Below are 14,349 nucleotides of genomic sequence, written 5' to 3' on the forward strand. Positions count from 1 at the left end.
TCACTAAAAGTAGAAATTTCAAATTGATGCCGGCGTGGGCTGCTTACAGTCATTATGCACAGGAGTCTATTCAGCCTGTCAAGTCCTTGCCTCTCTGTAGAGGATCTAGTCAGTCAAGTTTTCCTTGCTCTATCTCTAGTCCTGCAAGTTTATTTCTTAAATACATTCCATTAGTCTGAGAGTGGCAGCTATCTCACACTGATTAGACAACTTTTGCTACAAGAAATTAGCTATAACAATGTCATTGTTAGCACTTATTTAAACATGTAATATTAAAAGCTTGATAACCATGAAATGCCTACTTCAAGTTATCAAAAAACAATAACTTCAATTTAAAATCCACTTAAGAATGTAAATTAAATTTTCCATCAAATCTACCTAGTTACTACTTTATTTCATTACAGCATCACTTAATAAATTTGCTCAAATTGAAAGTCATAAAAGCAGAATGAAGTCATATCATGGCACCAATATCCTGCAGATAAATCACAGGAGAATATCACACCAGATCGGTAGAGAGTCAGATCCCCTGGGATTGGAATATTTTCATAATAAATCAGAAATTCACTCCTTCTCAACTTCCCTTCTTATCCCTTAACAACCCTGGGAAATATTGACTCTTCCGTAGAATTTCATCCATGGAGTCATTTGAATGAAAATTCTAAAAAGATTTCCAATCTAAATCAAATCTCCGCATATAACTAAAACAAAACATTTTAAAAAATTATACATACTTCTAATCTAGCAAAAGTTTGAGAAAAAAAGGGAGGTGTAATGAAATAAAGCTTTATTATCTGACATTATAGGGACATGTCACAGGCTTGATTTCCAATTAAAAACTTTATGAAAGGAGCAATTAAATAAAGAAAAATTATAGCACGCCAAGTAAATTTAAAAGAACAAATTGACACCTTTATGTTACAACAGATGAGCTGAGGCAGGGGTGGAGTTGGGTAATGTTAGAGAGGTGGAAAAGGAGGGCCTAGTGATGGTATGGATATGCAGTCTGTAGATCAGCACGTGGTCAAGACCATAAGACCATAAGACATAGGAGCGGAAGTAAGGCCATTCGGCCCATCGAGTCCACTCCACCATTCAATCATGGTTGATTTCAACTCCATTTACCCGCTCTCTCCCCATAGCCCTTAATTCCTCGAGAAATCAAGAATTTATCAATTTCTGTCTTGAAGACGCTCAACGTCTCGGCCTCCACAGCCCTCTGTGGCAATGAATTCCACAGACCCACCACTCTCTGGCTGAAGAAATTTCTCCTCATCTCTGTTCTAAAGTGACTCCCTTTTATTCTAAGGCTGTGCCCCCGCGTCCTAGTCTCCCCTGTTAATGGAAACAACTTCCCTACGTCAAATATAACATCAAGGTTGCAAACTGTCTGGTTTAAACTCAATGACCAGGAACAGGGATGAAGGCAGTGGCTGGGGAATTAAGTTTGTGGCAAGGCCCAAATTCAATGGCTTCTACCTTCCCCATACTTACTTTGATGATGTTTCTGCTCAATCAGTATTGAACATCAGATAAGAAGTCTGATAATTTAGAATCAGTGAATGGGTCGAAATGAGTATAAGCTAGGGTCATTTATAACTATAATTAGATCTGAGGGAACATGTGTTTTAAAACATCAATTTTGTTTTCATTAATTCACCAAACGTGGCCATTACTGGCACATCTCTAGTCGACCTTCAGATGGTGGTAAGGGATGCACTGTTTTCTTGAACCACTACAGTCTGTGAGGTGAAGATACTATTGTGTTGTCAGGTTGGATGTTCCATCATTTTGATCAGCGATGATGAGACAATAGTATTATATGGCCAAGTAAGGATGCTTATGGCTTGGAGAGATGTTGGAGATGATGTACCTGCCGCACTTGTCCTTCGAGGGCGTGAAACCCCACAGGTTTGGGGCATGCTCTCAAGTTCAATGTCTCTCATTTGCTTGACTTTGTTAGGAAGCTTGAACAATGAATTCTGTAACAGATATGTTACTTTGGGCCATTAAATTGCCGCACTTCAAAGTGTGCCACTCATCAAAAATGCTAGACCCTATCCCTTAGCACGAGTGACAAGGACGCACCTGGTTCTGTAGTTTGTAGCTTGATTTCATAGCCCTGCTCATTGTAGTTCAACTACGCATTAAACAAATTGATCCACACTTGCTTTTACATTGCAGCCAGCTCTTGGGAAAGTGAATTAATTGCACAATTGTCCCATATTCTCTAACATTGAATTGGTCTTCCTGTAAACCAGCTACATCCATTCCACTTAGGCACAGACTATTCATGGCATTTTGTTTAATGATTGGGGGCAGAGTGGGAAAACCACGATGCAACTACAGACAGAATAGCACCGTATCTGGGTTATGTGAAAAACAATCCACTGCAGCATTTTTTGTGGTTTAAAGGTAAAGGTTTTATTAAGAGATCAATTTCCTGAAGAACTGCCTTGGGCAGATCCTATGACACTACTTGAAGAACAAGGGAGTTCTCCTTGGAGCCCCATCCAACATTTTTTCTTTAACCTGCTTTACGCAATATTGGTTATCCAGTCATTGTCACATTGCTGCTTTTAGGACCTTGTAGTGTGCAAATTGGCTGCCACTTTTCCTACATTACAACAGTGACTACACTTCAAAAATACTTCATTGGGTGTAAATGTTATGAACAATCTGTGTATGCATGGAATGGCCGTTCCAAAAGAAGTAGCTGGTTTAAAGGAAGACTAGTTGATTGCCAGAAAGAGAATATGGGAAAATAATGCGGTTAACTCACTTTACAGAAAGGTGCTGAGGTGAAAAGCACTATATAAATGCAAGCTCTTTCCTTTCTCTTCACATTGTTGACTTTTTTTTATTATAGAATCCCTACAGTGCCGAAGGAGGCTATTCGGCCCATCAAGTCTGTACCGATCTCAATCCCACCCAGGCCCTGTTAATTGTGCTGTTATAATGCAATCTGGACATTGCGAGAGTCTGAGCTAACTAGCTATGCTCCCACAATATATTGCATTGACGCCACCACTAATGCACATTGCTGCTGTCAGACAAGCAGTTAAAAAATAGTCTGGCCACCGAGCTAAAAAAGAAATCCAACGGCTTTGTTTCAATAGGCTTTGTTGTTGAACATGTGGTCATGAAACATAAAAAGGTTTTTTTTCTTCTCTCTAAGGATCTCAACCTTTAATTGTCTATTTTCCTCTGGTGTCTCCAATTCATGTGTATTTTTAATTCCAACCCTCGCCCCACTGTGTATATATATCAAAATAAGAGGTCAGTTGGCAGTGGTTTCTGGGACAGAGCAGAACAGGTCAGGAGAAAAGAAGAAATCCAGGAGTTGCTGCCAAATGAGTGAGAAAAAAAATTAGGATGTGGCCTGAGCTGGAATGAATTGGAGAGGAAGAAAAGATACATATTATGGATAGCAGAAAAAGGATCTCCTTGGAGTGGACAAAGGTAGGCTTGTACCAAGAAGGAACAGGATGTGGGAGCAAGAGTTGGCAGTAGCAAGGGGACTTGTGTCCAGAAGGATCTTGGATACAAGGCTAGAGAAGAAAAGCCGTAGCTGGGTAAAGTTAGATTCAGGACACAGCTCAGAATCTGAACTTTTGGCCAGAAACCACCATGTATAAAGATTTGGAGACTCAAGTCTTCCTTTCAAAACTGTAAATCTTTGAACTAAAACATTATTAAGATCAAAATCAGCATTTACTACCCATGTCTCGTTTTCCTGGTTGAAGGACTTGAGGTCACCAGTGAATCACAATGTAGATTGGTATCACATATAGGCAAGACTACATGGGCAAGGATTGCAAGTATGCTTCCTTTACAAGCGTTTAGTGAACAAGTTGGTTTTGCACAACTGCCTGACAGCTTCATGGTCATTTTTACTGATTGATTTTTATATCTAGATCACCACTTATTACCATAAAGTCCTTACGTAAACCAAAGATGACTCATCATTATTTCACAAAAGTTCTGTGTACTCCAATTCATGCTGAATTCCTACAAATCAGTTTTCCAAGGAACATAGCTTTGAAAATGATGCAGGCAGTTAATTGGTCATATGCTTCTTCGACGAGATCAGCAGCTTGCTTCACCACATGATGGGCATGGACCAATCAAAAAGGATGCAATGACTGCAGAACAGGTTTCCAAATAGTATAGTAGGAGCTAACAGACACAAGCAAATACACTATATGGTGCTGTACTAAGCTACACAGAGGCAGTCAAACTTTAATTCTGGATAGCAGCGAGAGCTTAGAAATTGGATGTTGGATGACTATAGGTTCAAGTCAACCGCATTGTCTCCCTTTTCAAGTCGCTTATTAACATATACCAACCAAGTTCATAAAGCTGGTTGCTTGGATAAACTATCTACAGGTGTAGCTAAGCATGGGCTGCTTTCAAAGTAAAAACATTTTTAAATATCAGATTTGGTTGAAAAGTTAGTCATAAATATACTGAAGTCAGAAAGAATCATGGTTACAGGTAATAAGACAGTAAAAAAGGCTTCAATAAAATTGTGTCTGAACATTAGACTAATTTGATGTTTAGGAAGAACTTTTATTATTTATACAGCAGATGATTGTAGTAAAACATATTGGGCCATACCGTCCACCCAGCAGCGTAAAGTCCTGTCCCGTTGGAATTACAAAAGTTTACAGCGCACTTAATTGCTTTGGTGTCCAGAGTGTGTGGTGTGTCCTGAACGGAGTTTGGTCTGGGTGAGTTACTATTAGCATAAAACTGGCAGAACCCATCCAAAGTTAGCAATTTAATTCGCTTTGTCAGATGGCTCCCAGTGCAGCGCAATTGTCCAGGAGAGGTTAGGCTCTCATGAACGTTTACAGATGCACCATAGAAAGCATTCTTTCTGGTTGTATCACAGCTTGGTATCCCTCCTGCTCTGCCCAAGACAGCAAGGAACTACAACGGGCCGTGAATGTAGTCCAATCCATCATGCAAACCAGCTTCCCATCCATTGACTCAGTCTACACTTCCCACTGCCTCGGCAAAGCAGTCAACATGATTAAGAACCCCACACACACAGGACATTCTCTCTTCCACCTTATTCCGTCGGGAAAAAGACACAAAAGTCTGAGGTCACATACCAACCGACTCAAGAACAGCTTCTTCCGTGCTGTCAGACTTCTGAATGGACCTACTTTGCATTAAGTTGATCTTTCTCTACATCCTAGCTATGACTGTAACACTACATTCTGCACTCTCTCATTTCCTTCTCTATGAACGGTATGCTTTGTCTGTATAGCGCACAAGAAACAATACTTTTAACTGTATGCTAATACATGTGACAGTAATAAGTCAAATCAAATCAAAGCACTTCTGGACAACTGCCATGTAAAGTCTTACCTTGGGTCTTCTGAGAGGGATTGCCCAGTGCATTTTTGGGGTACTCCCCAAATCCAACTCTGGGGAGCCAGAAGGTTATTGACTATTTTATGGCTATCCGTGGTGTAACAATCAAAAAAAAATTGTCAATTTCTTGTTTAAGATCACCCATGCATAGCCATACATTAAAAAAAAAACAGAATTCAGTTCGAGCAAATGAGAAATGACCAAAAACCAAAATACAGACTGGAAAGTTCCAGTTATCAAAATAGTTGCACAGTGACACTTTTAACTTGTATATTACTAAGCAAAGAACCTCCTTGTTCAGCATGCCAATCAACACAACAACTTACACAGCTCAAATTCAAGGACAATGGTCCATTTCTATCTGTCAGTATCTGTACCATAGGTGAAAGGGATGTGACATAATTGCTGAAATTGTGCTAATTCAGCTGGGAGCAGGCTTCCCACCTTCCAGCAGTTGGAGCTGCATAGCTGAGGACAACCACCACAGTTAAAAATTAGAATGCTTTTGCAATTCTACTCCCTGCGCAAAACAATGAGGTGAACAAGAAAATCGTAACCTGGGCAAGCTAATCTAATAAGCATAACTTCTCAAACAATAAGATTCTGCAGAGCTCCCATCTTTGACCAGCCACTGATCTTTGTCGCATCAGCATTCCAGCAAACCTGGAACACCGCAAACTCTCACCATCTTTAACTGAAGCCATTGCCTATTTTTTGCACAAAACAATTACCAAGATTCAGAAGCAATGCTCCTCTACCAGTCACATTTTCAGTGTTTTCCAAATAATGTGCCCTTTAATGTTTCAGTCAGAAATTACTTGCACTACAGCTGAAGATTCCAAAACAAAAGCATTTTAATACCAACATCTGCACCAATGTGACATGGTAGGGCATCTTTAGAGGCACAAAACACGGTAGCACAGTGGTTAGCACTGCTGCTTCACAGCTCCAGGGACCTGGGTTCGATTCCCGGCTTGGGTCACTGTCTGTGTGGAGTTTGCACATTCTCCTCGTGTCTGCGTGGGTTTCCTCTGGGTGCTCCGGTTTCCTCCCACAGTCCAAAGATGTGCGGGTTAGGTTGATTGGCCATGCTAAAATTGCCCCTTAGTGTCCTGGGATGCGTAGATTAGAGGGATTAGCGGGTAAAATATGTAGGGATATGGGGGTAGGACCTGGGTGGGATTGTGGTCGGTGCAGACTCGATGGGCCGAATGGCCTCTTTCTGTACTGTAGGGTTTCTATGATTCTATGAAAATACTGAAAGAACATTTCACTGCTTTACTACAAAGTAATCGGTGCCCATTAACGTTCGATATTTCATTCACCAAGAGGATTTCACTAAAATATTTTGCATTAATTTTCCCAACTCAATTCTACTGCAATTTTTCTGAACAAATTGCTTCATATTAACAAATGCTGCTGATTGATTACTGTGTTTTGAGACAGTAAGCTCAAAGTATGTTCGACAGATGGTGACAGTGTGGAACTCCATGGACATATTGTGTGGAACTCAGACTCAAGTAAGTCCTCAACAAATTGCAGCTAAATTAGTTCTAGTTTTATTTTGTATATTGCTATTTCTATTCTTACTCACTTACTAACTGAATTGTTTTGAAAGCACAAATCATACCAACAAGGAACAAAAGTGTACAATTTTACACTTGTATTGATAGTCCAATATGACTTTCTATAAAACTTGTATACTAGCTAGTTTCAGCTGCATCCCTGGGGAAGAAAGGAATAAAAGGTTAGTTACAAGTCCTGTGACCTGTTATGAGAGGGGCTCTAAGCTAAGCTGTTCAGCATCCACCTCTCTGGAGAGGAGAGTGGGTGAAGACTAAGGGAGAAAAAATAAATCTAGAAATACTCTTTTTTTTACAGAAATTAATTGAACGCACTAAGTTAAAATTTTGACTCCATCTTCAGCGGGAAACACCTCTGAGTGAGCTGGACCAGTTCTTGATTCTACCCCTTGATGGACACAACACTCCAGTAAAGTAAAAACCGACAGGACAAATGTTCACAACGCATAGTACTGCTTAAAATTTGACAAAACTTTTAATTAAGCAGTTTAATGAATAAAAAATATTATGTGCAGCAGTGTTCTTGGCTGTGCTTAATCTGGTTATGACGATCAGAAGTGGATTTGAGCTGGCTTCAGTTTCAGTAATTCCTTTAAGCAAAACTGACAGATGCCTGAGAATGCAGCATAAGGCTTACATTGAGACAAACACATTGGCTTTCTGACCTAATCAAAATATTGAAAGCTGCTGCATAATGGAGGGGAAGCCCTTCTTGTGAAGTATAAAAATAACAGGGGAGAATCATCCGAGGTCACACTTACTAAATTCCCTTCACCTGTCAATGCTGATGTTGCTGCCTTTTATCACCCTCCAACTCTTCCAAAGTTATGACATCAAAACAAATTCCTCCGTGGCCAAGGTCCATCCCATCCCTGCAACCCTCTCCAGCCCAAAGTCGCATTACATTGTCTCCACTCTAACACTGGTTTACTGTCCATAAAAGCAAAACCAAGGTCAGAGAAACTAATATGTTGCTTTATTATGTCACCCATGTAAGTTATTGATGCATCGTACCAAAGGCAGAATTACCATAGCTTGTGTTTAACCATGGTACTTCTTCTCCCATTCTAAACCTCTCCCGGATCAAGTCTCCAAATCAGTGCCCAATCCTAGCACTTTTTGAATTGCTGAGTGTTGTTTTGCTACATTAAAATGAACAAAATAAATGCTAACTGTTATTGTGGAGGAACCAATAAAGATGTTGGCAAAGAGTTGATACAGATTGTCTAAAAAAGAAAGCAGTGAGAAAGGAAGAATATGCACAAGTGTATGGTATTGCAAGGCCCTATCAAATTTGCATTTTATAAGGGGGTTGCAGGAAACAAGGGGACAGGAGTCTCAAGCAATTTTAATGAAAATATGTGCAAGATTATATGTAAACAGGTTTCCATAAGGTTTTTAAAAAATTATTTTATGGGATGTGGGGACAGTTAAGAATCAGCCACATTGCTGAGAGTCTGGTGTCACGTTTAGGCCAGACCAGGTAAGGATGGCAGATTTCCTTCCCGGAATATCACTGAAACAGAATTGATTTTTTTGTGGCACATCTCTTGGCAAATGGTTACAAAGGATGTTAGTGCACCTGATGGTTTTTACAACATTCAAAAATGGTTTTCATGGTTCTCATTAGACTTTTAATTCCAGATGTTATTAATTGAATTCAGATTTCACCATCTGCCATGGTGGGATTTGAATCCAGGTCCCCAGAGCACTGGGTCTGTGGATTATTAGTCGAGTGGCAATACTCCAGGCCAGTGCCAATACTAATAAATATAGCCGTACAACAAAATTGAAAAGCCTGGTGAACCTCAATTACATAAAAAATTGCATTAAGTTTCATTAGTTGTCATCAGTTAAGACAATGTGCACACAGGAGTGTATCATTACCCTTTACAAAATAGTGCACTGTATTTTGCTGTCAAGTAATTAAACAAAACATTTCCTTTCCCAGTGAACCTCGTTTCATTACACCTTGATGAAACACTGGTTAAAAAGATGCCAAATAGGCAGAAACTAAGACACTGAAGTGGTTGTCATAAAAACACTTCAAATATAATCTAGGCTGCATGATAAAAAAAAACATGCACTTGTTTTTCCATAAAATATTTTATAGATCTAAATACACAATTAATTAAATCTTAAGCACAGTGGCTTATGTAGGAAAACACAAGATTATGTGCCATGCATAAAATTACTGTTATATTTTTAGTAATTTCAACTGAGGGAGCAATGGTACCAACGTATGAATTAGGACCAGGAGCAGGCCACTCGGTTCCACAAGACTTCCCCACCATTCAAAAAAATCATGGATGGCAGCCAGCACATTGGAAAAGTCCTTGCTCTTCAAAATGCCATAGTATCTTTAATACCCACTTGGAAGTTTGGTTTGATATCTTATCTTAAAGTTGGCAAACCAACAATATAGCTCTCCTTCGAGGTCGCACTTGAATATCACTTAGCTTACAAATTCATCCCCTCACATGTGACTCAAAGTGACACACAATCCACAAAGGCAAAACCAAGATCAGATATTTAATATGTGCATTATGTCACCCATGTAAGTTATTGATTTATAATACATCCCAGAACATGTTAAATACCCATTATATAGAAGACACTGAAATTTAAGTAAGTTCTCATTCACTTCGTAATTATAACAAAGTAACAGAAGCACAAATAGGATGAGATGCTCAACAATATTTCCAACCTTCACAAACTAGTTGACCCTACTTTAAGATGAGCACAGGTGAGTTTCCACTAACTTTCCACCATACCAATATAATTGAGCATCCATTTGATATGCAATTAACACATTTAGTACAGTTAATGCAAAGATTTCTATAATTCCTCCTCCATTAAGCCATATTCTGAGTATTTTGTCACTTTTTAAAAATGTATTCTTTGGATGTGGGCTTTGCTGGCAAGGCCAGCATTTATTGTCCATCCCTGTTTGCCCTTGAACTGAGTGGCTTGCCAGGCCATTGCAGAGGGCAGTTAAGAGTCAACCACAAATGTGGCTTGAGTCACATTTAGGCCAGATCAGCTAAGGATGACAGGTTTCCCTAAAAGACACCAAAAACTGATTTTTCATTTACTAGTGAATTCTTTTCTTGCTCTGTACATATAATAGCAGCTTAGCCTGATCTTCATACCAGGAACATTGAGTCTTCCAATTGCCAGTGCTATAAAGGGAAGGGCCCCAAAGATCAACTATTTGGATTGGTCTGGAGACATAATATTAGGATCAGCTAAGTACACAGCAAAGACTCCAATTGCCCAGTCTTAATTAAAACAGGATCGTCACATATCAGAAAGACACTTGAATCTCTTGTCTCGAGGCTGCATTCAACCTTAGCTCCTAAAGAACAATGTTCGAATTCATACCAAGTTCTCTGCTGCCTTATTGAAAGGCATTTTGCTGTTGACAAATTTTCCTCGCTCTCGTCCCCATCCCCACACTGTGCCAAAGAGAGAACTTTAACAAATGATCTAAGTGAATCAAAATGTTTTAATAATCAATAAATTTACATACTAAATGAGGTTGGTGTAAGAAATTGTCAAGTCTCAAAAACCAAACAAACTGTATTTCACTGCCTTTACAGTTCAATTATTGATTTAAAAGTTCTTTACAACATCACTGAAACAGAATTGATTTTTTTTGTGGCATGTCTCTTGGCAAATGGTTACAAACAGTAACTTGAAAATCCTGCAGTGATTTTAATGTGCATCTGGCTGCTGGAGAAACCACCCTGCAATTTAAAGGGGCCACTTGCTACATCTTTGAGCACAGTACAGCACTGTAGAATTACTGGGCATCGCCCTTGAAACCCTGGTAAGCACTCTTGCCCGAGTCAAAAAGTTAGCAATTCAAGTCTCAACCAGAGACTTGAACACACAATATCCAGACTCCTCAGTTCAGTACATATTGAGTACACTCCACCACCAGAGGTGCTGACTTTCACATAAACTGAGGTCCTGTCTGCCCTCTTAGGTTGACCTAAAAACTCTCAAGGCACTATTAGTTATTAACCATGGTGTGCTGGCCAATATCTAATTGTGTAATCAGCATAACTGAAACAGATTATTGCAATTCTGCTTTCAAGACCTTGCTGCTTAGAAATTGGCTAGCACATTTCCTACATGATAAAATTGACTACACATCAAAAAGTACTTAATTGGCTGTAAAACACTTGGGCTGTCCAGAGATATTGAAAGGCATTATTCAAGTGCAAGTTGTTTTTCTACAGGAAATATAAATGTAACATACATGATTACTTCTTATTTCCATTTCCAAATTTTATGTAGTCTGTTCAAAAATGTAACATTTTTAGTATGTTACCCTCTTTAGCCACTTCGGCTTAAAATGGCAGAGGCTGCATTCTCTGTCAGTAACAAGAGGACAAACCACTTGCAACGAGAATGGCTGAGATATGAAATGCTTCCAGACGGAGATAACTCATTGGTGAAACATGATGTTAGAAATTTGCATTAGCTTAAAGACAGAGTTTGTGAAAAAGTGTCAAGAAAAAGAGGCATAATTTACAGTGCAGTGTTAATTACACCCAAACACATCAAAAGTTGGCACAAATTACATACAAAAAAGATTGTTACTAAAGTGCTCATATACATTTTGCAATCTTCTCAAACAAAAGGATGTACCAAATATTTCTTCATAAGGACAGCAACCCATGCCAAATTATTATTCATGCTTCTTTAAAGGCACCTTCCCTTATCTGCATTGCTCACTAGGTTCTTCCCTAACTACACTATTCACAAGTAACTAATCAAGAATTAAAGGCTACTCTACTGCTGTAGGCGAAATTAACTGTTCTAGTAAACATGTACAAATATGTATTGCTCTGGCTTTTGCATGCCATTTATTCCTGCTTGTGCATTGTTATGAATAGAATATTGGATAGCTGTGAAAACACTATATAGCACAGGAAGCAGCTTGGGAAAAGCGTTACAGTATTGCTAAATATCAATATCAAGGGGAAAACAACAATTTATACTGTCCGAGGAGAGAGTGTTAATTAGTTGGCAAGTGGACTCTGATTGGTAGATGCGTTGCCATGGAGAATGCACCAATTGATGGTGACTGACATTTAAAAAAAATCAGACAAAGTAGGTGCAATAGGCCATTTGGCCCTTCGAGCCTGCTTCAAGCTCGACAGTTAATTTCCAAGCATTGTCAGACTCTGATCCTGGTTGGTCAAGGCATTGTCCTGGGGAATGAGTCAACACATGGCTGTCACTAATTTTGTTTAGTTGAAACATGCGCAATGTGTGTACATGTTCTGTCAGTCACCATCAACTGGTGCTTTGACGTACCTTTTTCAGCAATACTCAAGTTCTGTACTACCAAACAATTAAGAGTTACTAGTTAAAATTAATGAAAGAATATTCAATTAAAAATATTACCATCACCTATATTACTTGTGATTACTGTTTTAGAAAGTTGGAAGTTTAGGGTTATACATCTTTATTTCATTTCTTGAAACAAACATCTGTCTGCAGCCAATTATTATTCAGAAACTACTCTTAGTGATGGTTCGTTTCCTCATTGGTTTCACTTCATTAAAATGTTGCTTCAGCATAAAATAAAATCCACTTTTAAATTCTTTATCTTTTAACCAGCGGGCCATTATTGTGTGGGCAACTGCAACGTCATTGCAATGGTGCATGAAACAAACATACTTGTTATGGTTGATAAATTAGACTGAATTTACGTATCAAAGGCGACGAACACAGGAAAACCGGTTCTGTTACATTTTACTGGCTTAACCAAACATGGAGCCATCCCGATACCATACGTACCTAAAATCTATTTGTGCATTAGGAATACATTACGGATTTTAAGAAACACAACTCAGCCAAACCCTCACTGATTATTATCCGACACCCATCAAAAGCACAGTAACAAATAAAAATTTGCACCCCGCAAATAACTGCCCCCGGGAATCCCTGTTTACTGTTAGTTTAGTCTCCTGTTCGATAAGATCCGGAATATTTGAAATGAGAGCTCCCATTCATAAACATAGCCCTTTAACATAAGTATACGGTTAACTTTTAAATTAAACTAGCTCTTTTAAGCAGTTGAAAAGTAATGATGGTCATTACTGAAGCTACGAATAGAGATTTTGTTTTATTTCAGTTAAATCTCTCGGAGATGTAATGCAGACATTTCCTTTGCGACCACCATTTAGTAACTGCCTCTGTTTTGCAATGCCTCCACTGTTGTGGAGGTGGGATGTAGGGTCTCGGTTAATGAACTCAGTGGAACTGACAGTCAGAAGAATACATATACATAAACAGTTAGAAGAATATATATATATATATATATATATAAAACCCGTGTCATGTTTCTTACCATGTCCGCTGGTATACAACTTGACATCTTTAATTGTGTCCGTCTATCTATTTGACAACCACTGCCAGGGATATCCGCAGCCTCCCTCCGCTCAGTTTCCAAGCTCCTTCACAGCAACGGGGCGGAATTCAATCCAGAAAAAGGGGGAAAAAATAATAAACAAACAGAAACTCGGAGCCGTAACCACACGAGTTCTGTTCCTCAGGCAATCGCAACCTTCTCGATAGTGTGGCAGCTCAGCTCACAGTTAAGAGGCAAAGCCAAAAGGGCTGAGGAAAAAGGTGGGGGAGAGATGCCCGGCGAGGGGAAGCGGAGTCTCGTTTAAGTTGTAAAAGGTGCCGAATTGTCTCAACTGCGAAGCGAGCCGAGCACCAACTTGCTCCCGCCGTTAAGTTAGAGAGAGGCGGAGGGGGCAGGGTGAAGAGTAGACAGGGATATATCCTTTTTTTAAAATAAATGCACACTGGCGGTTCACAGTGAAGTCGACACTTTAAATACTGACACAATCAGAAACTCTACGTCGTCCCTTTCATATTCCGGAAAGGCGACCGAGCTGAGTTCTCATTCTTGTTTCTCCTCAGGACGATCCCAGCCCAGCCGCTCGTCCTGTCATGTTTCTCTCTCAGAGCCAATATGGCGCACGGGGAGAAGGCTGATCGCACAGCGACGGGGGCCCTGCGCTGTTTCCGGTCCGGCCGCCACAGGGGGCATCTTGGGAATTGTAGTCCGCGCCGCTCACGGTTACCCTTTCGCCGCAGGCAGACGGCGGCCGGATGTGACTACAACTCCCACGGGGCAGTGCGAACGCCATGCAGCATTCAGCACGTATTGGCGACGCACTCCAGACATCATTGACAGGTTGGGGACCCTTCACTCTGCGCATGTGCGTGGGCATTTAAAGGGCCAGTGTATCAGGATAATGACACTGATTTTTTCATGGCTTTAATATCCGTGTTTTGTACCCGTTACATCGACGAATTACGTCTGTTTGTATTCATTAAGATGATGCAC

The 14,349-nt window shown here is 39.8% G+C and overlaps 1 protein-coding gene across 1 annotated transcript in view; it reads right to left on the reverse strand.

Annotated features, from left to right (window-relative positions):
- Positions 1–14,031, reverse strand: part of ubl3a (ubiquitin-like 3a) — a 100,404-nt gene extending 86,373 nt beyond the window's left edge. The window contains exon 1 of the mRNA XM_078222212.1: positions 13,339–14,031. Within this exon, the coding sequence (XP_078078338.1) occupies positions 13,339–13,365 (27 nt within the window). The 5' untranslated portion in view covers positions 13,366–14,031. The remainder of the gene's footprint in view (positions 1–13,338) is intronic.
- Positions 14,032–14,349: the final 318 nt, after the last annotated feature.

This window comes from Mustelus asterias, chromosome 10 (genome assembly GCF_964213995.1).
Source record: "Mustelus asterias chromosome 10, sMusAst1.hap1.1, whole genome shotgun sequence".
Lineage (NCBI taxonomy): Eukaryota > Metazoa > Chordata > Chondrichthyes > Carcharhiniformes > Triakidae > Mustelus > Mustelus asterias.